Below are 26,907 nucleotides of genomic sequence, written 5' to 3'. Positions count from 1 at the left end.
AGGTGAATTTATATTCATCATATACCCTACTTTAAGAGAAGGAAAATGAAGCAATTCCCACTCCAATTCATTATCATCTGGGAAAGGTAAACAGACCAGATTTGTCTAAAGGACTGGATCGCAGCTCCGAGAGCTCTGATTCATCCTGGCAGAGAACTTAGGAAAGCTGCTAGCAGACTAGAAGGCTGAAGCTACCTTAAAGCCAAACCGGAATGGGAATTAGCTATTAAACATGTTATTGTTTCATTTCTTCGGATCTCTCCAAGCCACTTAAGCTTTGCTTTTCAATGTACTCTTTTTTCCTCCATTTGTTTAATGTGGAAAGTGATTCCAGCACAGCTGACAAACCTCAGGCATCCTATTGGCAAAGGAACAGCAAACCCATCATGGCTTGTTGGCTTTTGCTCAAGTAGACCCCCCTGAACATAAACTAGAATCTAACAACACTACTTTAGTAATGTGTAAGGATGGGACACTCTGAAGATAATGATTAGAAGAAGCAGTCTCTCAGAAGGTGTTGACCAGAACTTCTAACAAGCAACAGCAGCAGAGAGACATGGCAATATCCTTGGAAAGGTGAGACCTAATTTGCTCATGGAATATTTTCCACACTATAATTTCTGAAGACAGTGATATCTATGGCATATTGGAGACAGAGTAAGCTATTTAATTGTCTTCAGTATGTAGACCTCAGTTTGAGAAGCATTTGAGTAACACCGCCACGCTGAACTTCATTCATATGGTCTTAAAGAAAAGAGTCCTCATGGCAGAGGTTTCTGAAAGCTTGGAAAGTGATGTTCATGATACTTGTACAGGTCAAACCAAAGAGGTACATCTCAGCAACAACTCCTGACTTTTTGCCTGCACGCAGGTACTTACCTGAGCTATGGGGAGCAGAGCAATGGCTACGGACAGATGAGATAATTGGCATTTGCTTGCTGCTGTGTGTGGCAACACTGCCAGGTCTCCACCTGCTCCATGAGCCATGCCAACACCTCGACCAGAACTTCTGGCTTGAGATGCCAGAGCAGCACCCAGGCAAGGGAGTGGTAGGAAACACCGGATCATTAGGGTGGAATTTAATTTCAGTGGACAAAGGATTGCAGCAGAGGTCCTACTTAGTGGGTGTGAGGAAGGTAACAATGGGGAGCTAGAGTGTTTTTTGGAAAGGTGGAGGGACAAAAGTGTTCAAGGAAAACAAGGGGGGAGGAAATTACGACATGTTTTCTCCCACTACATGCCAGGCGTTGCACAGCTCTCAGCTGCAGACACTGGCCTCGTATCACTGCTCTACATAAACCAGCAAGCAAAATTCAGTTCCTTAGAACTCCCGAACACACACACACAGACTGCACCAATTTTAAAATACATTCCCGTCTAAAGAGTCACCTATCAAAACATCTAAAGAAATTACTCCTTCCACTCTGGTAAACATAGGAAAAAGATCAAGAAATAAAAAGCAAGAGGATAAAGATATAGAGAATCTGGAAAATGCAAGAGACCATAGAACACAGAAGAAAAATATTTATTTAACAAAAATTTAAAGAGGAATCTCAGAAAATCCTATGTAGTGAAACAGATAAGAAAAAAGGATTATGCATTTTTTCAGGAAATAAACTTATGATTTGTTCAATATTTTACTGTCACAGCTGCAAGTTCCTCAAATTATACTGTTTCCCTGATGGGGGAATTGCATTGGGAGAAGCATAGGAATATTAATTAGAAAATGTTTTTAGTTAAGCTGTTATTAATAGAATTGAACAGTTTTCATTAATAGCCCACGACTCTTCACACACAGTGTGTTCTGTTCTCCCCCTCTCACAGTCCACTCCAGAAACCCCTTCTGTCACCCCACTGTGGTGACAGTCAGGACACCAAGTCCAGCTGAGGGGGTCAGACTGGTGGGACAGTGGCTTCCAGGTGGGCATTCAGAAAGTCCTTCAGGATGTCCCTCATTTCACCAGGTGTCTATACAGTCCTGTAGCCTGTGTTTGCCACTTTCTACAACCTGCCATTGGTGTTGGTGTGTGCTAGTGGAAGCCTTGGACAGGTTTGGCAGACTCTTGCTGTTTGAAGTTCGTGGCATCTTGGGATGTCTAGTGGATTCAATGGGACTACCGCTCCTTAGGGCTTATCTGGTCTCAGGAGGCTTTCACCTGCTCTCTCTCAGTGCCTACTTTGCCTCCCCAGAAACTTCTTTTCTGGTAGCTATAGCTGCCCGTTGAACCCATTTAAACAAACTGACACCTAAGAGGCATCTATGACAATATCCTTTGAAATGCTGGAAGATATTGAATGAATTTTGAATGAATATTGACCAAAAAAAAAAAAAAGGAAAAAAGCCCACAAATAAAACCAAACAAAAATACAGAAAATGCCCAAACAAACAAGGATTGAGCGAAGGGGTTATGAGAAAGCAAGACGAAAGCAAAGCAACTAAGTAAAAAAAAGACAGTACAGCAGAGGAAATCTGCAGAAAACAAGGTACAATAATGTCTAGAAGCATATCATACGGCCATACTATGAAAAGTAGTACCCACAGCTGTTAGTTTGAAGGATCAAGGAGAAAAAGTTAAAGAATGTTATTAAGCTGATTTAAATAAAATGTCTTCTAGTACATTTGATGATGTATTTTCAAAAATTCATCTCCATGAACTGTATTTCCCATGTGGGCACAGAGCCCCGTCTTCTCCTGCTGTGTGCACTGGGTACTTTTGTTCATACTGCACAGATCTTTTTTCCTCCCCCCTCACCAAGGACTGGAAATGTGAGGTTGTATGAACATAATTTGTAATATAGGCTGACAGTCACCTATTATTGCCTCAAATATCCTCAGCAGTTACAGAAAACAACTTCAAGACCCACTTATTTTTAGCAACTGAAAGAATTCAAGCAAACCTCTCATGGCTGCTATCCAGGCATTTGCTGAGTGGAAAATGGCTCGACAAATTACAGAAATGGACAAACTCTGAATGTAAATCAGAAAACAGTGTATATCACTATTTACATACATTTTTCTGTTGAAAAGATGAACTGAAAGATTTATTTTAAGGCTTCCAGCGTCAAAGGAAAGAACTGCTGTTTTTATGAGCTGTGCATGAATCACAAAAACCAAAACAAAAACCCCCGTACACTTCACAGTTTGGCAGATTTCTCAACTGACTGGTAACCAAGAGCCCAACCCTATGCTGCCTCACGGTTCCTGGGTAAGTCCCCTACACCTGCTCAGGCATGGGCTCTGCAGCAGTATATGGAAGGCACAAAGACTCAAAGCAAAGAAATTAAGTATAACAGAGCTGAGTTTAATGCTATCTCCCAGCTCCAAATCCACAAGAAACCTAGTTTGACCCAGAACGCTTCCCAATGAAGGCAGACCCAGAAAATGCGAGATGCTGCTACCAAGCGCACGACAGAGCTTCCCACCTCTTTTCCTCTTGCCATTTCAAAAACAGCTTTGTCTCGGCGCTTCTGCTTCTCTGCCAGTGCTCTGATTTGGAGTCATATATTGGCAAGAAAAAGGTCCTAGAGACATCTTATTAAACTCTGGTCCCTCCCTCTCATTTACAAAGCAACCAATCTTTGGGTTTTTCTCTTCCTCTTTTTTTTTTTTTTTTTTGTCATTTACATATAAAGGAAACCCAAACAAGTCCTACTTAACAACTAGTAGGAAAGAACACGCATCCTTTCTCAGGAAGATGTCTTCTCCCCTGCTTGAGAAGCCACTAGATTTTTCTCCTTATAGAGCAGTAAACTAACTGCTGCCACTTCTGTTGTCCTCTCCTGTCCCTGCTCAACCTTTTGTTAGCTGGAGTTTCCAAGATCCAGGCACTTGGAGACAATGCTGGGTTCAAAGCTCCAGACAACAGCAGTGTGGCACGTACCATTTTGCAGCAGCCTACCTGCCCTCCTATTAATGAATACCTTCCCTGCCTTCCTGCTCAGTCACTTGAGATGCAGTAATTATCTTCCAACTTGAAAAGGGTGTAACAGAGCTCACTTCATGTGATTTTAGTTAGTGTGAGAGATTTGACAAATTTTTTTTGGCATAACAGGCAACGTCAAACCAGTAAATCAAGCAGTACGTGGCAGACCTAATAGGATGAACAGATGAGAATGTGTTTATCATTCGTTGTATTTAACAGCAGGCTGCCACATTACACTTAGCGCCATTTGAACAACCACAAAGTTTCTCTCTTCACTCTTTTTTTTGAGAAAACAATCTTCCCTCAATTATTTGAGCCATCCTTTTGTTTAAACTTTAGTTCAGAGTCACTGATGTTTGCATTTCAATTTATATCACACTAAATATCCGTTCTACTTCTATAGTTTATGCCTACATCTGTTGCCTTCTACATCTAACACAGTCACCAATTTTGTTCAGCACCTGTCTGTGGTTTTCACATTTGGCTGCAGTTTACTGTTGATACACTTCTGTAGATATTTATTTATTATGCATTTTGATGCGTGTATTTTTTGGTGGTTTTTTGTTGCTGTTGTTTTGTTGCAATGTTTTTGTTTATTTATTTTTTTTTTCCTTCTGGTAGGCATTATACCATCTTACAGAATGCACTTGGTTGAAGAATAACTACTTGAACAAGTTTCTGCTTTGTTTCATACAGAAGAATCACTTAACACATTTCTTTTTAACAAAGTTTTGCTGCAGTGATGTATATGCTTTATAGTGAGGCAAGAAAATCCGCCACTGACTAATGTTTCACATTGTGTAGAATATGGCAATAATATTGCTTTAAGACATTCTAGCCTTAACTGTTTGCTCCCGACTTATATCTCTGAGCTGCCCATCAGTTTTGCTGGAAAAACTCTACATCCAATCCACTGTGAAGTAGATGCAGAAAGGGATCTAATTTCTAAGTTACCTTTTTTTTCTTCCCAGATTTAAAAAACAGGCAATTCTGTGTTTCAGTACACAGCACAGCCCCATCAACAGTTGCGTTGGCACAACTGGGAAAGCTGATATTACTGGCCAGAAACAGGTATAGGGAACAACTCCTCTGTGTGGGCTGGAATATTTAGGTTTAAAAGCAGACATGAACTCCTCCGATGTGGTCTAGAGACTAGCGGGTCACAGAGCTATGGCAGAACACACATCAGCTTTTCCCTGTTCAATATGGAATGAGTAGGAGACATGTGGAAGACAGCTAGCAGCAACTGCTTTGGTCCAGGTCAGCCCACCACCAGTTTCCAACATATTTGTCACTTCCCGTGCCCAGGCTTAGGCTTCATTTTGTACCTGAATGTTTAAAGGCTAATCAGTGACTTATAATTAAAATGGAGGTTCAAGGAAAAAACATTAAGGACTACATTCAGAGGTCAAAAACCAAAAACCTGTGTCTGTGTTCTGACTTAACACATATTTTCTGAAGTTCTTCTAAGACAGAAAAACCTGAAGTTTAATAAGGGGAGTCCTTATGGCATAATGATATGTTTAATTACACAGGCTGACATTCTTTGAAAAGAAGCCTGTTGGACAAGCACAGTAGGAAGCACCCAAAGATAACTTTCACAGATGAGTTATACAGGTAGTTGCAGGAAACTGCAGGATCTTCAGAACTGCTTCAGGAATCTAAAGCATACCAGCTCCAGGACCAACAAAATATTTCAAAGAATGAGATTATTTAAAAGTTTTAAAGGACAGCTGTTTAAACTCAAGAAGTAACTTACATTTAAGTGCCACCCTTCGCTGTAACCCTTATGCTTCTAGATACGCCTGAGAAAAATGCAAGTAGCTCAGTTAGGTGATATTACATGGCCTGAATGCCCTCTTTTGTAGGATTAGTTTTTCAGATCTCTCTTTACATTGAGGGAAGAAAATTAAGTGTATCTATCCGAGAATATTCAGCAAAAATTAGTTAGCTGGCCACCGAGAGTGGGATAAATATTCCTACCAGCCCCCTGTTCTAACACACAGCCATGCCTGCAAGTTGTCTAACTTACTGACTGATGATCTCTGCTAAATTACAGAATTTAGTAGCTTTCTTTGAAAAGTAAAAATAATCTCTCAAACAGAACAACATTCACTACCTGTGCCTATCTGAGGTCAGGAAAGAGGCAAAGACAGGCCTGAAAAGCAAATATGCAAATTCTTGCCCCTGGGAAGGAATGACCTTGCTGGGTGCCAGCTCACTGGAGAGCAACTTCAGAGGAAAAGAAACTGGGGCTCTTGGTGGACAAGTTGGAAAAAAAAAAAAAAAAAAGAAAAGAAATAAACCAATTTAGCAGCATACCCTTGCAGTAGAGAAGGACAACCCTACACTGGTCTGTGTTTGCAGATCCAGGGCAGTGGTTATTCCCCTGTACTTGCAGGGGTGGAGTACCTGTGTATTGGGTAGCCACAGACCAGTGACAGACATACTGGAGCCTAGTCTACCATATCAAGGTGGTTAAGGGGCTGGAGCACATGATGGTTGGGAGTTGGGTTTCTCTAGTGTGAAGAAGAGAAGGTTTAAAGTATAGGGGGATGTCTCATTGCAGCCCACAGCTACCTAAGGGGAGGGTGTAGAGAAGGAGCATACACTGACATTGCAAGAGGGAACAGGCAAGTTTCAGCAGGGCAAATCCTGGTCACATGTTAGGAAAAGCGTTTCCATCGTGAGGGTGACTGAACATTGTGTCCAGCAGGGCTGGGAAGTCTGAATGTCTTTGGGACATTCAGAGCTCAACAAGTTCCTGAGCAACCTGATCTGTTTGGGATGGTTTTGAACAAGCATTGGAGAAGATGATCTCTTTCAACTTGCATCATCCAATGATTCCATGTAAAAATACCATAACTGCAAGCTGCTGATTGCCTGCTTGCCTTACCCAGGAAAGAGGGCCCTAGTTAGGTTACCGGATGGGCTGCCACTTCAGATACCCCAACTCCTTTAACAGTTCTGGCATGTCTTTGTCTCAAGTTCCTAAACAGCAAAATGGGACTAACTGGAGGATGTAAAGTATCTGTGGTGATGGTGAAAACAGCTAAAATCTTGTACCTTGATTTTTGCTTCAGTACTTAATCTAAATGTAAAATGCATAAATATATCTATAATACATAATACCTAACATATAAACTAAACCCCAAAATTTTGTTCTTTACAGCACTAGTGAAGCAGTTAAAGAATTCTTGGACTCCTTTCTTGTATAAGCAGAATGGATTACTTGCAGTCAATTACAGATGTACAAACCTATGAAGCCTGTAAGGCTACATTTTGTGGAAACATCCCATGAACCTCTGAATAGATAAGGTGCTCATATGACAGATGAAGATACATTGAAGGGTGTAGCATCACCTCATTGGTGCTGCACAGGTCACCACACGTGCTCTGAGTCATAAACAAAAAGTCGAAAAAGTTCGAGTGTTTTCCTCTCATTTTCACCTGAGCAGTCCCAACCATCCAGTTGTAAAAGTCAGGTTTATATAAACACAATGTGACAGTTATCCCTGGGTCCCAATCTCTGCTGAAAGGACTATGTTAATCTTTTACATTACTTAATCAGTGGAGAAAGGTGCTCAAGTGTCCCAAATGACAGTCACAGCCAGGTGGTCATCAAACTCTTTGAAGGAGCATGTTTTAAGCCTTCTCCAGGCTGCTGAGGGGCAGATCACCCTTAGTATTTCATGTTTTGAGCCAGCCCTCCAACTATCCTCACCTGCAAGGCAGAAGAACTGCACTCCATCACTTCACAGTCTTCTATAGGTATTTTGACTGAAAGCCATCAGCATTTGCTGTGTTTGGCACAGGTAACACTATCTGGATATGTTGATAGGATTGGATTCCTTGGGGAAACAGGCAGAGAAATGCTAATTGGTATTTATTAGTGTTTCAAAACAACAACTGCCTATTTGCTTACCCTACCCAGGCAGCAGTATCTCTGGTCACTAAGAGAAGCAGAACTTCACTGACAAATATCATAGCTGTCTATATTGTCAGTAAGGATCAGAAGCCTGCACTTACAAAATGTCTATCAGCCACCGGGGCTGATCTTTCATCTTGCCTGCAAAACAGTAAAGATAAAATGCAATGAAGCTTGGGGACACTTGCATTGTGGTAATGACCCCATACAAGTAATTAATAGAGCTAAAATTGCCAAACCTGTGTATTTGACACAGAAGGAGCACAGAGCCAGCTGAGGTTTTTGGATCTTGGGTGTTTATAGACCTGGAAACTAGAAAGTGATCTCATTTTAAGGGAAAAAAAGAATGTCATTGAGGGGTTCTTTAAAGCAGGACTGTATTTGAAAGCTGCCTAAATACCTTTTACTCCTTCAGTTACAATAACATTGCCAGCTGATCACAGCTTGTGAGCTTCAAGTTGAAGGAAAACATTCCAGTCTGTGAGATAAGACCGACAGTTTTTTATCTCATTTAGGTACTCCATGATACTACACAACTAAAGCAAGTCATATGGGAGGGGGTTCAAAAGGTTGGCTGTCAAACTTCAGCCTCTCAAGTTAACAATGCTTTGTTCTGAAAGAATAGTTTGCATTTGAAGTTTACTAAATCAGAAGTTTCTGGGCTGCAGTATTTCCTCCAAGAGGCTGCGGTGCAGAGTTTGCAAGAAATGGTTTCTTTACATTGTGGACCAGTGCGCTAACTTGAAGGCACACACGTCACTTCTGTTCATTAGAAAAAAGCTAATTGGGAAGTTTCCAAGTTATTCTACAGTATCAGATCACTTTAAGTTCCCACAACATTCTGCTCTGGTAAGTTTTTCCTTCAGCCCACCACGTGGAAGTACTGATTTGGAGCAGCACTAAAATAATGTCAGTAGTATACACATTTTAAGTGTAGATACTTCCCTCGCCACCTTTTGCAGACACTGTTGGTGTCCAAACTAAGCAAGAGAAGTCACCACTTAACTGGAGAAATTGATACTTGGGGTTGATTTGCCATTTACATGCACATTATTTCCCTTACACTTGACTAAACTTTTGTACTGAACAACTTTTCACATCTAGAAGACAAAGCCTTTAGCTTATATCGGGAAGCAAACCTCTTGACACTTTTGGTGCTGTATTTTTTTTTTTTTTTCTTTTTTTTTCTTTTGTGTGGGGGGTTTTATTTGTTGTTTTAGTTAGTTTCATTTGGTTTTTTGTTTGTTTTGTTTGAGGTTCTGTTTTGTTTGGGGGTTTATTTGTTTTTCTTTCCCTGCTTCATAAACCTGCCAGTACAGCAAACCCTATGCCGAAGAATGAGTCTTACTGTTTCCTCTCAGGTACGTGCCATCTTCCCCAGACAACCTAGCCCTTGTTAATGTTGCTGGATAAGCTTGCTTCAAACTTTCTGTAGTATTAGTCTCCTAGTAGCTGTTTTATTTTGGAGTGACCAGTGTGTCCTTCAGCTGAGCCTAAAGAGTGCTTGGCAGACCTCCTATCCTGCATAAAGTCAACACTCTTCGCATTCAAGGCTCCCGAGATGGCAACTGTCATGTATTTTTATGCACAACTGCTTTTACAAACAATGCTAGTTAGAGAATACATATGCAAAAGGTAAGTGTGCATTTTGGGGCTCTAAATAAAACTTCTGTAAATAAAATCCTTATTTCCCATTTAACAAAGCCCTTGTCTTTTCAGCAAGATTAGTCAGCTATTGGAAATCCCTGTAACAAGATACTACTGAACTGAACATGCCCAAGGTGAATCAAGGTAGAAACTTGTGGAACAAATGAGCCGCTGGATAATGTCCACAGCTGAAATATCCAACATCAGCTGAAAGCAGGTCTCTCTCACAAGCCAATGAACAGTTTGTGTATACTCATGGTATAAGTCCAATTTTTCTCCCTTTTTGGTAGTCAGCTTGCTTGTTAAGTCACATAGCAAAAATGCAAGATTCAACCTACGCTTTCCCATAAGATTGATTTCCCTGCAGGGCTTGTCTCAGACTCTGCTGCGACTCTTCTACACCCTTCCATTCCTGGTCAAAACACACCACACCTTCCACATGAGTCAACAGAGCTGGGCAGCATCTCCGGCAGCAGGCGGGGAGGCAGCAGAGAGGGGAGCCCTGCTGTACTGCAGCAAACAGTCCTTCACTTCAGCATGGGGTAGGATGCTCAGAGAAATGCAGCCTTGATCAAAAATATTACTAGGAGATTGCAACAAGCTACACTTGAGCTTGAATTAACCAGGACAGGCAAGGTCACTTCTGGTGAAATATTCACAGGGACAAATTCTAATTTGCCCAGATATTTAGTTAGCATACGCAAGACAGCTGGAAGTCTTTGCAACGCTCTCAAATGACACTGTTTGGCAGCTTATCAAACTAAACGCCTTTTTGCCTGTCGACAGTATGAGCACATCATTTTACTTAAGCATTATTCTGTTCTCCCTTGGTATAATGTGTCGGTTTTGAGAAACTGCTGTGTCCTAGAGAAGACTGTCAGGGTTTAGCTTTCCTACTCCTTTTCTATGACAAATTGATGTTGAAGTTAAGTTTCCAGAATATGAAAATGACTGAGATAATATATTTTGACATACAAGATGTGTAAAGAGTAATACAACAGAAGCTGTCTCTACTTTAACCAAGTGATGCGGTGTTACACTGGGAAGTGCACTATTTTTGAATCCCAGAAATACTTCTGCTTTCCTTAGTACAGATGCTTACAACCTTTTCTTGTTTAAAGTGCTGTGCTCTTTCCCCTGCTATTCCATGCAGGAAAACAGGACATGCAAGCCAGCATAAGTTTTCTGACACTAAGAACTCAATAAATACAGAAACACAAGTTGCTGCTTCTTTTGCAGTTGATTTGTTAATTTGGAATAAAGCCACAAGTTCTAGCAGTTCGTGTCCCAGAAGAGGTGGGCCTGTCTCTGCTTGATACCAATGGAAAAGCATCCAGTAGCACAGGAGAGAGGATCCAGCTCAGAGTTTTAAAATTTATACACATGCAGAGAACTGTTCAGTTGACTGTTTTGGGGCTTAGCTGTGGGTGCACATAATGGGACAAGCTGGGAGTGAAATCCCTCCATGGTCAACATGACGCACAAGTGAACAACAGGAGATGCCCAAACAAAGTACTAGGCTCGTGCCAGGGACCCAAACCAGAAGACAAGCCCAGTGAGAAGTGAAAATAAACTCTCCTGGGGACAGCACAGAATTTTTTCAACTTCAGGAGCCAAAAAATTAGAGAACTAGGAAAGATAGGAGGGAAGGACCCTATCGCACAGGAGACATCGGGCATGGAAAGTATGTTTTATTAAAGAGTCTTAATCTCACCTACCAGAACTCTCTCCTGTTCGTAAGTACTTTTTCTTCTAACATGTATTTTTATATTCTAACGAAATCAGCTATGAGGGCTGAAGGCCTCCAAATTATGCTCATATAATTGAAAAGAGTGGGTGGTTCCCTCATGCAGCTCAGGCCAGCCCCAGGCTTTGCTGCAGCACCCTGCAAGCACACAGGCTGGTACCCAGCTCCCATCAATTACTTTTGGGCAATCTCAGCAGCACCTTTCAGGACCAACCTGTACACTTAGGGCTATGAGAAAGACAGAAATACCGTTCAGTTTTACCTCAGATATTGTTCTGAGCAAAGCTTTTCCTGCAATTTCACATTTTAGAAGTGAGTTACAAAATGTAAACAGTTCATCATGAAAAAAATGGATAGATAACCACCATATTGCACAGGACTTACACAGTAAACAACTCAGAGGCCCTATACCCTGTACCACCAATCTTTGTGGATTTCAATGGATGCATTTAGGCTACTGTGTAACATACACATTTTATTTGTGTCTTATCGTGTATGACTGAATTTAATAAAACCCAAAATAAGATCTTCACTACCAAAGAGCATGAAACAGCACTTAGAATTTATTGCAGTAGCACACTGTGGATGCTGTAACAAAGCAGCATCAACTCCTCTGTGCCACATTGTTTTAATGGACAGAAACTGTACCAGTAGCTACGCGTTCCTTTCAGACCAAGAGAGGAGACATCACTGCCATCAGTCAGACAAATGTTTCTTGTTGGTCTGTTCCACAGCTACATAATAAGTTCCCTGTCATTTGACAAGCCCATCGTAGGATTTCTCTATCTGGTTTTCCAACATGATCACATGTTTTCTGTAGTCCCTGCATCCCAATGAAGGATCATTGCTACAAACAGGGATGATACATCATCCTAAAGTCATACACAGGATGCTACCCACATCCTTTAGCAGATGTGGCCTTCAAATATCTTACAAACACATCTCAAAGCTGTTGTCTCAGGCCAAGTGATGTCTGACTGGCAGTTATTTTTTTTTCCTCAGTTTGTTATTTGGATCTCAGTTATCTAAGGAGAGCTTTCATTATATACCACATCATCTGCGACTCCCAGCTTGCAAAAAAGGACCTGAACTTCAGGAAATCCAGTCACGTTAAAGAAACTGAAATGATTTTAGGATCTGTAAAATCACTCTGATTTAAGGATCCCACAATTTAAATAAATGACAGCTGAACAGGAGGATTCATAGCAATGTGCTGATTCATAAAGCAGTGAAACATCCAGCTAAGCAAACATCACCCCAGGTCTTCTCAGTGATACAGGTAAAACTGACTTTGGCAGACCCAGAAATGTAGAAAAAAAAAGAATTTCTGTCCTCATCCAGGAGTCAGGAAACTCACTTTCTTAATGGTAGCAGAAAAGACAATGGAAAACAAGAAGAGACACTGAAGACTGCAGTGCTTCAAACCCAGTGAGGTTTAAAGGCTAGGCCAAGGCTCAGAAGCCACCCTTGTGATGGGGCCTCTCTCCTTCCACTTCACTTTCTTCATCATCCTGGGAACACCCCTCCTTCCTTTGGAACCCCTCAAGCCACCCACACCATCCCCTTCCCCTTGACCACCACTCCACCTCTGCATGCACCCTAGCCAAATCTGCAAGATGCCTCCATGTTCCTCCCCCAGATCAGCTATGAATGCACCTGTGTTGCCATGCATGAATTAAGGAGGGACAATCCAAAGCAAAACTTAATTTTAGCGTCCACCCAAATTTGCTGAAGTTTTGTGCATGAATCTTCTCATAGCAAAAGTATTTAAATGTGAAGGGACTAACAGAATAGCACATCAGAGTAATCCAGCTGTCAGCGTCAGTCTTCATTCGCTACCTCAAAGAAACAAGTTACTAAGAGATTGTCATTGCTCATCCGCCTCTGAATTTCTCAGCTCACCACCAAGAAGTCATCTTTGTGGACTTTCTGCATTTAGTACCTGTGTGGCTGCAAAAATCCAATTCAAGAGAGAAAGACAACACACTTAAGCTAGTTGTTTGGCTACTCAAAAGCAGCCTTTTGAAGACTTATCTAAACTTATCAAATATAATAAGTCATTGGCCATAGGACAGTCAGTGTCTCTTGACTCGTTTGTGTTGAATAGCAGGTTAGTGTTAGAATTACCCAGATGAGTATTTTATTACATGAATATTGCTTTTCAAGTCACAAAATGACAGAAGTCACTTTAATCTCTGCTTAGAGGAAGTGATCAAATTTACAAAAACACGTTAAGCTATGCAGCGATGTTAAAAGGTAACTCTACATTACCCACTTGAAAAAGCTCAAACTTTCTCCTCGTTCAGAAAACCAATCCAAATGTGTCCAAGAGCAGAGACATTTAAGATTCTCTGCCAGTATTGATAGTATTTTTCTCTTCCTTCATCTCTCTCATTTACTTCACTAGTACAACAACAGGTAACAGCAAATATTTTTTAACAGTTTGGTCTACATCAGACACTTAAAATAAATGCAATGCACTTAAAATAGCTATGAACAATTTAACTGCAGCATGTTAAGCTCTCGGAAGAATGGCAGTAGATAAAGCCAAGGGGACTCCCTCACAGGAGACAACTATGCTGACAAACAAGACTCCTCTCACCACAATCCAGCACAGCCACAATTTGTTAGATATCAGTAATAACACATGGTAGCAAGTATAAATGACCACACTGCTCAAGTTAAGCATCCTGCAATTTTAATATTGACAGCAAAAGCTCCAAAGAAAAACCACGGCCTTATCAAGGTAAAAAATGTGTCTATTCAAATACAAGATACATTTATTTTCTCATGTCTACTAATCACACAAAGTCAAAATGCTCTGACAGCCTCTCCAGCTTATGTCATACCATTTTGCCCAAAAGGCCATCACTCAGCTTTTGCCAGCTACATTATTTCACAGTTTTGCTTACAGCTTGAAAAGAGAACCCGTCAACACCACCAGTTTTGTGGAAACCTTCACTTTGGTCAGTTTTGTAGCATGTGGTAGTTACAGAAGTATAGTCTGGAGAAAGACTGGTATAATAGTGACTGTCAAATACTTCCCATGTTTTGGGAGCAACAAATTAAAAAAAAAAAAACAAAACAGTGACTTCCACTCCTTCTAAATTGAAGGCTCACAAGGGAAAATGTATGATTTTTCTACAGTTTAGCGAGGTACAGATAAAGAAATTGAAGGAAAAAGTCAACTTTTCAGATATTTTTCTCTGGTTGCTTCTCAAGTTTTCAAAGAAGTCCAAGCTTTCTTACATTTTTCCAGTGGCCTGAAAGGAGTTCCTAAAAAAGTATTTTTGAGGTTTATTCCTCTTTTTCAAATTCCTTACCATTTTGCTTTACCATCACACCAACAACAAGCCCAGAGCTAGGTGACCAGTGTAATAAGATAGGATTTTTATGCTGATCAGCATTCTTGACACATCCATACTACACACCCTACACTGGTGTGATAGTTTATTGATATGATACATTTGGCTTCAGTTGATGATTATGAAGATTCATCCAATCATCTTGTAAACTGATACAGACCTGCCTACAGAATTATTGAACCAACATGAACACCTGTGTTCAATAGCAAACAAAACTTTACAGCACTTAATCTCATTGAAGAATATCCACAGTAACTGATGAGACCTCTGCTGAACAGAATAACTTATAAGCAATATTTATATTTATACATAAGGAAACTATGATACAGTATAAAACAAAAATTATGGCAGGATTTCTGGGTGTATCAAAAAGTCATGAGTAAGCCACAGCAATTGAGCAATAAAGCATAGCGTATCTTCTACTCGTATGCTTGAGAAATTAGTATTGGTGTGACTTACAAAGAGCAGCACAATTAGGACAACAACATTAAACTTAGTGTTGTGGACAGGTGTGCAAATTAGCCCTCAAAGTCATCAGCCTTGAAAGCCTGACCACCCTATGACAAATAGCAACCTCTCCAAGCTCTAACAAATTCTGGGATCTTTTTTTTAAAGTTGTTTTTTCTCCATTTGAGTTAGTGCTACAAGAACACAAAACTATAGAGAACAAAACCCCAGCTATACATAGTAAAGAGAATACAGACCTTTGGAATTACAATAATGCTGAGCTCTCTGACACAGAAAAGTTACATGTAAAAATGAACTAAGGTAGTAAAGCATACTCCATGACTTACCTTACCCTGTTGTTTTAAACATGAATTTAGAGGAACATCTCCACTCTGGGAAGCTTTACGAGGCCTTGACATTGTACAATTTTTTTTTTTTCCCCCTAAGATAAAACCCTGTTAAATAAAATTGACAGTTGCCATAGACTAATATAAAAGAGCTTCTCCTAGGAAAATTCCTTTTATAAGCCTCACCATAGGTGTGGCTAAATGACTAGCTCCACCCTTCATCCTACCCAGAAACTCAGAGAGCCTATAAAAACTTCTCTGGAGCAAGATAATAATTTTGTTAACTTGTCATGTGCTTTGCTTTTAAAAAACAAAAAAAAAGTAGATACTTAGTTGATAGTGGGAAAAATGTAGATAAATAAAATTAAAGTTTTCTTTAATATTTGCAGTTCCTGCAACATGGGCTACAAACATTTAGTGGGTGAGCTTGCTTGGTGGTTTGCTTTTTAAAAGCACTGCTGTAACAACCTGAGGGAAGTCTAAGAGCTTTTAGTATTTATTTGTATTAGGGATGCATTTTATTGAAAACACATATATGGACTTGCAGCAATTGTTACTTACATCACTGCAACCCATTAAGAGCCTCCACCACCAATGAAGGCCTCTGTTTTCATCACTTACATCATGAAGATGATGCAAGATCAAAGCCATTTGCATGCCTCATTAAATCACACACATACCCTCACTGTGGAGGGATCATCACCACAAAAAACTAGAATATGTTCTTTTGTCCTCTAACTACTCTACATCTTTAAAAAATAATTTTTTAAAAAAAGGTGACCTTATTCTTGAGGCCTAATTCAAGAAGATGTGGAGATGGACCAGGATGTTGCTACTAAGGCAATATTGCCTGCAGAGTTATCTGTTGCCTTAGTACAAACACATCTAGATGTCCGTACTTGTTTCTTACTCAAGCTTTTGTACTATCCCAGCTGATAGTTTTTTGTATTTAAAAATATAAGTATGAGGAACTATAAGTTTAGCACTTAATGTTTCTTTTCACTTAACAGCTGAGGTTATCCTGGCACTCCAGCAGGAGCTTGGGTGTGAAATCAGAGTTCTTGAGGGGTTTGGCAGGAGCTCAACTATGCTTCTATCATCCGGGTTTGCTTTCAAGGGAGCGATTAGGAAATTATGTTCTTGTTAACAAGATCTGTGCAAGTAATGCCTATTATGCCCAACATTTCCTGTATTTAGTTGAAGTGATTGTTCCATCTTGATATTAACAGATGAGGTATTTTCTTCAGAATTAGTGGTTTGGGCCAAATCTTAACTTTAAAAACTATTACAAGAAGAGCATTCACCCCTTCTCACAGAAGTGTGACATTTCTGTCCGAAAATGCTAACTTTAAAATATGTGTATCCATATGGAACTTTTACTATAAAATTAAAATACAATCTTAACACTGCCTGTGCTCCTCTTCCCCCACCTCCTAGAGTGCCAGATAGAGGCAAAAAAACCACTTTAATTGCAATAAGAAATTTTGCTTAATAAACAACAGTATTCACTTTCATTGCTTCTATACCTCTGCAGACAAGATAAAGCATCTTTTACTTTGAAATCCATATTAAAGGGATGTCCCTTTTTGTAGCTGAAAGTCTGTAATCTGATGCTATACCATACATGAATGCAAAAATTCTGCAGCATTCTCCAATGGCAATGCAACCATTTCACCTTTTAAAGAAAGTCTGATGATTTTAGGAAAAAGACAACATCTTGGCAAGTTCAGAAATTATAAACCTAGCATGTGAGAATAAAGAAAGCAGTTCTATTTAAATATAGAGTTGGGAGAAATACAGACAAGCTAATGTTCCTTCCTATGACTGAGAGGTCCTCCAGCAGAGGTGGGTACCGTGGGCAGGCTTCATCTATATTTGCTTCAGTAATGACTGACAAAACAGGTCAGCTCTGACATCCTCGGCTGAGTTCTCTCTTATTGTGAATCGATGTTCCCCAGGCATAGTGGGAGAATCCAGGGGTGTGGGAGAAGGGAGGAGGAATGTCACGGGAGATGGGCAAAGCCAGGAATCAGGGTACGAGAACTAGCATGTTGTGCTCAGTGCAGCCAGCTCTGTACTGATGCACTTCCTAGGCTGGGGCTTGAAATCATGCTCTGTTTAGAAGTATGGGAGTGGGAGGATACCAGAGATGACACTATAACTTTTAAAGGATCTGAAGTTTCAGCTGGTAGTAACTATACCCCAGGACTAAAACGTGAAATGGCAAAACAAAGTCTAGTCTCATCTGTAGCAGCTAGCAAACCAAATCAATAGAAAAAATGCTCAGTGCCTGGGATTTACTCCTAATAAATGCTGCACATTGGCGGGGGGGGGAAGGTCTTATTTGCTGAATATCGCAAAGACCTCTTACAGCTATGAGGACACGCCTGCTCTGCCTGCCAGAACTACTTTATTACGATCCTACTGGCAAACACAGCATTAGGCAGCTGTAGGAGAAATCACACTTTTTGCCATTATAACCAGAGGAAATCGTTAAAGCTTGGTTGACCAGATCATCTTTTAGCAGCTGAAACTAGGAGAGGTGAGCGCACAGCTGCAAGGAAGGGGCAAGCAGGTTAGTCCTTGCTGAGGAAGCACTTCAGTCGCACCCATCTCTAGTGGTTTCACCTTGGTTTTACCAGCTGCTACCATGCAAAGGCAAGCCTTAAAAGCATATTTGTTTTCCTGAGCAAGGACAGTTGTGGAAGCTTCTCTAAATCTGCTCATACTTAACAAGGAATCAGTGTTTAAAGTACAGAATTAACCTGGCTGCTGGCACTTCAGATTCAGGGGAAAACTTAGACTGAGTTTTAGTCTCTGCTTATTCCATGGTCTCCTCCCTCTTCATGGACACCTGGATCAAAAGCTCTTGGTTTGACAAAGCAACGTGTTCAACCCTGAACACAGCGACTGCTTCTCACTCCTCTTGGTAAGGCACAGCATTTTCTGGCTCCTCTGCTTGCCTGGGGTGAGGCTGACCTGAACTTCTTTGCTGTACCCTTGCCTTTCCTCCTGAACCCATGATTGGGCTGGAAAACACCAGTTAGTTGTCAAACAGCAACCAAGACTCTGCCTCTGAAAGAGGAGTTTAAAGAGTCAGTGTTAAAACATCATGGTCAGTCAAAAGCAGGAACCCACATCAGCAAGGTACCCATCAGAGCTTCAGGGGTATCTTTGGTGCCATCAGTCAGTGTGTTCTGCTGTTAACCCAGAGGCTGGTGGTTTAACTGCCCCCAAGAATGGGTTTCCCTTTCCCTACCCATGGTGGGGGGGTTGGAACTAGGTTCTCTCCAACCCAAATGGTTCTATGGTCCTATAAAAAGCAGAGGCTATCCAGTCCCCTGGGCAAAGGCATTAAAAAAACCTGACAGAATTACAGCCTGTTTTGTGGTGAAATCAGTATGCAGCAAAGGGGAAGAGACACAACACAGATAAGGAATGTGAAAAATCTCATAAAAGGAACTGTGTGAGAAAGAAAGGGGCACTCCAGAGGAGCAGCCAAAGCAGCAGCAGCAAATGGGTGCAGGGTTCTTTCCAGGCACAAAAAAACAACCCCAAGTGGCTGAAAGCCCAGACCTTTTGTTTTCTTAACAGAGTTTTTTGTCATCATCTGGAATTATTTAATCTGCACTTCAAAATTCTTCCAAGATGCAGCCAGCCTAGGGTTGCTGGTCAAAACTTCAGCAAATTCAGTTTCCCTCTGACATTCCCCAGACTGTTTTCAGCTGCACCTTGCAACCCTCACTTCTCCTACAGAAATGTATATTCCTAGCCAATTTCCTGTGGCTTGCTAACAAGGCAAAAAGATGTTTACAACAAATTGCCAATGTCTAGGCTCTTCTATCACTAAATTTCCTGCTTTTCTTTTTCAAATATTTCTCATTATTATGATTGACACCAAAGTTCATGAGGGAGTTAAAGGGTTAATGGAGTTGAAAGAAGTAGAATAGAACTGACTATAAAAGGTCACTGCAATTAATAATGGCTGAGAACCTGAGCTGCAAGAAAAATATGTACGAGTCAACTGAAAAAAAGTGAACAGCTCTAAGACTTAGCCTGTAATCTTGCATATTTTATGTCAGGGTGTTTAAATATTTGATTGTTTGGTAATAACTAAATAATTTACCTTTACAGCAGACCTGCAGAGTAACCTGTTGAAGTGGAACAGAACTGTATGAGTGGGATGTCCTACCTTGGCCACTAACCACTCCAGGGAAACCCCAAAGCACATGATGCTCTATGAGCATCAAATGCCAAGGCAAGTATTTGCTCTGCTGGTGGAGTCTAGTTGTGGAGTTTAGGCTGTAATCCTGATAAAACAGAAGCTCTTTGCTGCCTCTGTGATTAGCTTAACTACAAACAGAAGTCACCTGTTCTCCTTTTGTGTGTACAGGTCTATTAATACAAACGATGTGCTCATGCCATCTGCCAGTAAGCTAATTCCAATTTTTCAAAGCAAAACAGACACTTTTTTCAGGTGTTTGGAGATGTATTTATTTGGCCACAAGATATAAACATTGCCAAAGAATATTTGCATTTGCAATTACTCCTGCAAGACTATCTTCTGAAGTAATATTAGACATGAAGAACTCAATAATAATGGTAATCGAGAGAGTTATTCATCTATTGCTTCAATTTTGCCTCTGAGACTGGGTCTTTGCCTCCGGCTTGCAAATATTCTTGGATTTGGGATCATAAGCTTGCCAAGGGGTGCCACATTCCCAGCAGACGTGAGTCATGAGATCCAAGGTTAGTATGAAGTGACACATTGCAATGAAGCTTCAAGAATTAATTCACTCAAAACATTTCTACTTAGTCTGAATATTGTAAAACCAAACAAAACATATTGTTTTCCTTTGATAAAACCTGACATGCTTTGCTTGCAGGTGTGATTCAAACTGTCAAAAGAGATTGATACTGCTATATATTAAACCCAGTATTAATTGAAATATAATACGGTTACCAGATGAAAGCCTGTTTTGATATAATTCCTCTGGAAGGAGTAGCCTGAGAAGATATTCAGCCATTTCATATCAGATGTTGCACAACCAAACCATGCAGTGAAATCAGACACAGATTTTCACCTGTCGACTTTAACAATTCTGTTAAGATTTACTAGATGGGAACAACTTAGGCGTTGGAAGCTTACCGATGATAGGCCTGCATGTTACAACCTTCTCCCCTTCTCACCTGTCAAATCTATGCAGGACTTGTATTTTATGGGAACTTGTTAATTTTAAGTGGTTTGGCATTGGTAATTAGATGAACTTTAAAGCTTATAATTTATGTGTGTGGTAGATTATCCATTGTTAGGACCCTCCTAGTTTTATCCTTTCAGGTAAAAAAAACAAAACAAAACAAAAGTGTAAATTATATACTCAATATCTGAAATTGCCTTGCTGAAGAAATGCCATTGGCTTATTCTGGGAAGATGGAAATGTAACATGGTGAGCCATTCTCAGAAGAGACTTGGTTAAAGATTAGGCTTCTGTAAAGCATCAGAACTGTTTCTAAACTTTAGACAGGACAAATTTGAAATCTGGGGTCATTTGAAGTTCAGGGGAGTGAAGCTGAATGAATGCAAAACTCTTCAACACAAGATTCAGGAGCTTCAGAGACTGAGGCAGCATTCTCCCAAGTTCATCAAGCCTTTCCCCACAAACTTTGCAACGTTTTCATCTTCTCTACCACCTCTCCTCCTCTTTACCACCATCAAGCATCTTCACCAGACCTCTGTAGAGCATTGTCCCCTCCTTATGGCTGCAGCTGCTGATCAGACTTGAGCACACTTTCCCTACCTGAAGCCCTGCTTTTGCTATAGAGACTCCATTAGACAGCAGGGCTGCTTTCTTTCAGCCTCTTAAAAGTATGTTTTGGACACAGCCATAATAAAAATACCTCAGGGCAGCCCTACTGCTGGCTGCTGATGCTGGGCAGTGCTCCCAGAACAGGCCTGTGCCTAAATCTTCCCTGTCCTGTGACTACATGCTGGGGCTATGGTTCAGCCCACTGGGGACAAATGCAACATGAAATGGTTTTGAGGTGCAACTGCATCTTTAGATAACAATATGATAAATACTTGCCCTGACAGCTTTCCTAGGGCATTCTTGATTTCAGGATCCTTTCCCGGCAGTTCATATTTTACATTCTCCTCTCTATAAGCCCTGCTGACAGTCCCCTTTTCCTTTACCCGACTTTCTCAAATGCAGGAGATTGGTCACTGCTTATTCCTTACAGCCCATGAATTGTCTTTTCAAGCCCCTTGAAAAAAATACCTGGTTTGAGGCTCTTTCTTTCCCCACCTTTCTTGCAGACAGACTAAAACCCATAGATTAGAGCACCCTTAGAGCACCCATTGCCCTGTCAGAGTTCAGTCTTTAAGTTCACTGCTCCTAGAGATAAGCATTGCAGAGACCATCAGCAAGGAGGGTCCACAGCCACCCCACGACAAAAAGCATGCAAACGCCATACACGCATTTCCCCAAACCACCTCACCTTTTCTCTAGTGAGAAATCAAGCCCTGCTGATGCTGCAAGGATTTCACATTGGCAGCTGTAGCTATCCTCAAAGGAGCTAAGCCAGCACATATATACATACACACACATATACACACGCATAAAAATCAATAAATAACATATATAAAGGTACTGAAGGGCTCAGGATCTCACTTAAGCCTCACCCAACAAGAGGACATGTGCCATGACACAATGGTTGGTCTTTGGGCCCTCAACAACTCAGAGAAACGCTGTCCACATGCTGTCCACCAGGACTTTCCGCATCAGCAGCCGTTCTCCCTCCACACCCCATGCAAACACCGGCCCAGCCAAACTCTTGCTGAAACAACAGCTCACAGTTTTTAGCATGATATAGTATCACTCTCCAGAGGTGCCTGAGGGGAAAATGCATTCCAGTCACCTAATTGTGTTAGTCTAGTGTTTCTCTCTCCTCTGGAATTAAGCTATTTTTTAAAAAACTGATCTGCGTTAAGGTTTCAGTGTTGCGAATCTTAAGACAAGAAGGGCGAGGATAAAAGTAATTTTAAGATAAATTTGAATGACATGCTTTAGCACAAGTTTTAGTAATTTTCAGTGCCCTCAGATTTCTTTCAAAGATTAACTGATGATGAATTCTTGTGATTATCCATTTGGAGAGAGGGGGTGTGGGTGGGTGGAGGAGGTGTCATTTATTTTCTAACTCCTCCAAATATTTCACTGGCATTTGGGTGAGTGGTCAAAAACATAACACAGAAAAATGCTAATTAGGCAAAAAAAACCACTGGTAAATAGTTGAGAACACTTGGACCTGTAAAAGCTGAAAGAAACCTGAGTTGAGAGTTTTACTGTCAGAGGGGCCTTAGATTTATAATATCAGACAACTAAAACTAAACCAGGGCATTACAAATGAAATCATAGGGCTGAAATAACTATCCCAGCCCCAGACTACCAGTCAGCATTATCAACACCTAGGTTATTTCCAATGCAATTTAGAAGGACTCCATGTCCTGCCGGGCAAGCTGTCCCCACTACCATTGTAGACAAAGAGCTTCTCCTGCCTGAGGAACAAAAGACAGGGCACCAGAGTCTCTGTTCCTTCTCAGGGGAAGAGACGCTCCAGGAAGACTTGACCTTGAAGAACAGGTACTTGGTAAGTGGCCAACTACCAAAAGTTTTAAATAAGCGGAAGACACCTCAAAGGACCAAACCATACCCAGCGCCAGGCATTGTAACACAGTCTGATAGGGTAATTGACCAAGTTATACCAACCTGCTGTGGCACACCCCACAAAGTGAGGTCATAGAAAAATATCCATACTTTCCTGTCTCTGAAACATGTCTAAAAGGCACAAACACCAAGTCCACAAGATGTTAACTGCCCTTTATGCTGCTGTCCCCGGCTCCTTCACCCTCCTACTAAGCTGATCCTTTTCTCCTTATGAAGCTCTAGCAGCTCATGGATTCTGTAGACTGGACTTGAGGTAGACTGAAGGAAACAACACTTGCCCTCAGGAAAAATAAAATTTATCATTTGCTGGTCATTTCTAAAGCCCTTGGTTGTATTTAAATAGAATATACAGCATCTCAGTCAGCTTTCTCTGCTAGCAACAGGAGGAAACTTCACTGTTGCAAGAGCAGTGTCATAAATACTAAGTGTTTTAGGAGGATGGAGACCTTCCTGTAACTCAAACACTGCACCCACAGGATATGGCAGTAGGTGAGTTAAGGGGTCATAACCCTCCTGTCCTTCACTTTGGGATGATTTTCACTGCAAGGACTTTGTTAACAAGCAGCCATTGAATCTCAGCAGCAGTTGCAGATAACCCCTGTGGGAGACAAAGACATTCTGTGCTGTTTGTATCTTCTGACTTCTTGTGTGAAGGCCCATCCCACACATCCAGTTGTGTGAGTAAAGACGTAAACAAGGATTAAAATAGGCATCCCTATATCTCGAGCAACAGAAATGGAGTGAGCGAGTGTACACCAAGGAATTGGAGAGCATTCAGCCTGTGACTTGTGTGTATGGTTGCTCATACAGATGCTAAATAATAAATATCTCAACATGCCCTTGAGATGGTACTTCTAAATACTTAGCTCTTTGCTGAAGCAATTGGAACCTTGACTAAAAGATTTATCCTGTGACAGTTTTACTGTAGAACTTCTTACACAGTTCGTTTGACTTCAAAAGACATATTTTAAAACAGCAAGTGCATCTCACAAAATAACCTGTAAGCTGTATGATACTTTGTTTGAAATACTGTTCTGATATTCCACTTCTAAAATGTCATCTCTGTCTCAGTGTTTATCTTCTCTAAAAACATAGCAAAATTGCTACAGTGTATCTTGCAAAAAGTTTTCACTTTCTTTACTGCTTTAGATTTCTCGCTATGTTAATTTATGAGCTTATACTATTAGCCTCACTTCATTTGCTACACAGTTTGGGGCCACAGATAAAAAGCAAATATCCCTTTGGGAAGCAAGTAAAGTACAAAAAGGACTATAACTCACTCACCATGGAAAGCACCAGAGAATTGTTTGTTTGAATTATTAGAAGTTGTTTAAAATTAAAAAAATAAAGTGGTATTTTTTTTTTTTTCTGCAAGCTCTCATGTGCCACTACTGCATAGGAAGCTCACAGCTTCAGGTAGCATTAGTATCTGCCCATAGTCCTGTGTCTTTCTTCACAGGATCTGCCACGCTCTGTCAGTGAATGCAGCATGCTGAATCATCAGGCTTTTAGGTGCATCCCCTGGAATGGGATTTATTCATCACGGAGCTTCCCTAGCACACAGCACACCAAAAGAAAACTCCTTTCAAGACACCATTATCAGAAGCTGCTTTAGACACTTGCAACTCAGCGGCAACATGCAAACTGGTTATACATTGCAGGATTTTAAATTCATGCGGTAGTAAGCGCCTTCCTGCTTTTGACGCAAGACATTGCAGAGCCAGCCAACAACTCCACTGTTTCTCAACTATTCCTGTCGACAAAACAAACACAGAAACACGCTTCTCAGCCCTTAAGCCCTCTAAATACTAATTACTCTTTAGTGATGCTGCTTATTGTAATACTCCTGAGATTTTTCTGGCTTAATCTCTGCAGGATAGCAGACTCATGAGGTTTGTTTTTTGCACTGCCTGCCACAGAGCTAAAATTTCGCTTCCTTTTTTACAAAAAGTGACCCGATACCCACCGGCTGCAATTCCCCGAGTTGCCCACGGGTGACGGGATCGCCCCGCGGGGGACGGGTCGGGGGCTGCACCCCCGACCCGTCCCCCGCGGGGCGATCCCGTTACTCGCGGCTCACAAAGCCGCCCACGCCCCGCAGGGCCGCTCACGCGTGGCACGGCACGGCATCTCTCGGCACCGGAGCCACCCGGCCGCTCCCGGTGCCAGCGTGGCACAACCCCCGCTGCTCGCCTCACCTGCTTCGCTGCCGCCGCCGCTTTTCCTTTCTCCCGCCCGCCCCGTTGACAGCCCGGCTTTGTCCGCCCGCCCCGCTCCGCTCCGCCCCACGCGGGAGGCGCCACGGGAACCTCCCCGGGCACGGCACGGCACCGGGGACCCGACACAGTCTCCTTCCTTGACCCGAAGAGCGTTTCCACGCATGGGGCTGCGAGTGCTGCAACGCACACCTGGCTGAATCACTATTGTTATTACTTACTGTTGTTAAGTTAGTTATATATTTTTTATTTTAGATTTTTTTCCTTCCCCTTTTCTTTCCCCTTTCATTTCCTTGTTCACCCTTTCCTTGTTCACCCTTTCCCATTCTCCTCTCCCTCTCCCTCTCCCTCTCCCTCTCCCTCTCCCTCTCCCTCTCCCTCTCCCTCTCCCTCTTCCTCTCCCTCTTCCTCTTCCTCTCCTCTCTCCACTCTTTCACTGTCCCTTTCATCTCTCTTCGTCTTTGGCATAAATTCGAGCTCCTCGCTCGCCTTCCGCCTCCATCGGCGGCTTCTGAGGGAGCGCAGGCGGCCCCGGTCCCGGCGAGGTCCCGGGCGGGCGCGCAGCCCCCGTGGCTTCCCTCGAGCCGCCGGTCCCCGAGCTCCCGAAGGCGGTCGGACGGCACTGGGGCTGCGAAGCGGCTCCAGCATCGCCCCTCTCGGTCCCTCCCTGAACTCCCTGAACTCCCCAAGGCATCGCCCCTCTCGGTCCCTCCCTGAACTCGCCAAGGCCTCGGCTCCCCAGCCCCGCTGGACCTGCCTGAGGTGCACAGCGCAAGAGCCCTCTCGGCAGAAAGATGCTGATTTCCACAAGCTCTCTGGAAAACTGAGCTAGCCCGAGGAAGCTGTCAGGGCCCTATCTTCAGTTCTTTGCTCTGCAGATGGACTGTTAGTCAAGTCCTGCCCACATGGAGTCTACTGTTTCATGTTTTTAAGCTCTGTCATGTAGCTATAAATGCTGGGGGGGGGAGGTGATCTCTGCAGGATGTTTTTTCCTGTTTTTGTAATGGTAACTATCAACTAGGGCTGGGAGAAATGGTGCAGACCCTTCCCTCCCTTTTAATGCAACCTGATATTTCCCCCTGGGCATTCTGTTAGGGTATGTTTAAATGAAGACAAAATTAAAAAGCGGGGAGGGAAGAAGGAATCCCCAGACCTATGAAATAAAACTCGAGTTTTCTGTAACTCTTTTATTTTAGACATGGGAAAGTATTTACGCATGTTGGGAGAAAAAGTGCCATTCCCTTCTGAGCAGCTTGTGTGAAGGACTGAGACCCAGCTTCTTCCCCAGTGTTTGTGGGACCTCCCCTGCTGCATAGATTACAGGGTGCCACAACCCTGTGGATGTATGGACCCTACACAGGCCTGGTACAGCAGCTCTGTTGTCATAATTAACTGACGGAAAGGGTGGCCTGGAAATGGTGGTGGGGGATACTCACAGGGTTTCCAACTCTTCCCATTGCTAGGAAGAGAGACCACCCACTGCCTTGGGAGTGGATTAGGGCCAAAGCTGAGATGCAGAGGGGTTCACCACCATTGACTGGGTCAGGGGCCATCTGCTCTGATGTT

At 42.0% G+C, this 26,907-nt stretch overlaps 1 protein-coding gene across 3 annotated transcripts in view; it reads right to left on the bottom strand.

Annotated features, from left to right (window-relative positions):
* The window catches only part of MAPRE2 (microtubule associated protein RP/EB family member 2), a 104,582-nt gene extending 79,185 nt beyond the window's left edge, over positions 1-25,397 (bottom strand). The window contains exon 1 of one of the 3 annotated variants that reach the window (XM_065053481.1): positions 25,324-25,397. Coding sequence is in view for 2 of the 3 variants with exons in the window: in XM_013368110.3 (XP_013223564.3) it covers positions 15,405-15,476 (72 nt within the window). In the remaining variant the exon portion in view is untranslated. Of the gene's footprint in view, positions 1-3,423; positions 3,501-15,404; positions 15,519-25,323 lie in introns of those variants that run through there. The other 2 variants (XM_013368110.3, XM_065053479.1) reach the window with 2 other exon arrangements.
* Positions 25,398-26,907: the final 1,510 nt, after the last annotated feature.

This window comes from Columba livia, chromosome 2 (assembly GCF_036013475.1).
Source record: "Columba livia isolate bColLiv1 breed racing homer chromosome 2, bColLiv1.pat.W.v2, whole genome shotgun sequence".
NCBI classification, from domain to species: Eukaryota; Metazoa; Chordata; class Aves; order Columbiformes; family Columbidae; genus Columba; species Columba livia.
The sequence above is the reverse complement of the archived record's forward strand: the minus strand, read 5'-3'. Positions and strand labels throughout refer to the sequence as shown.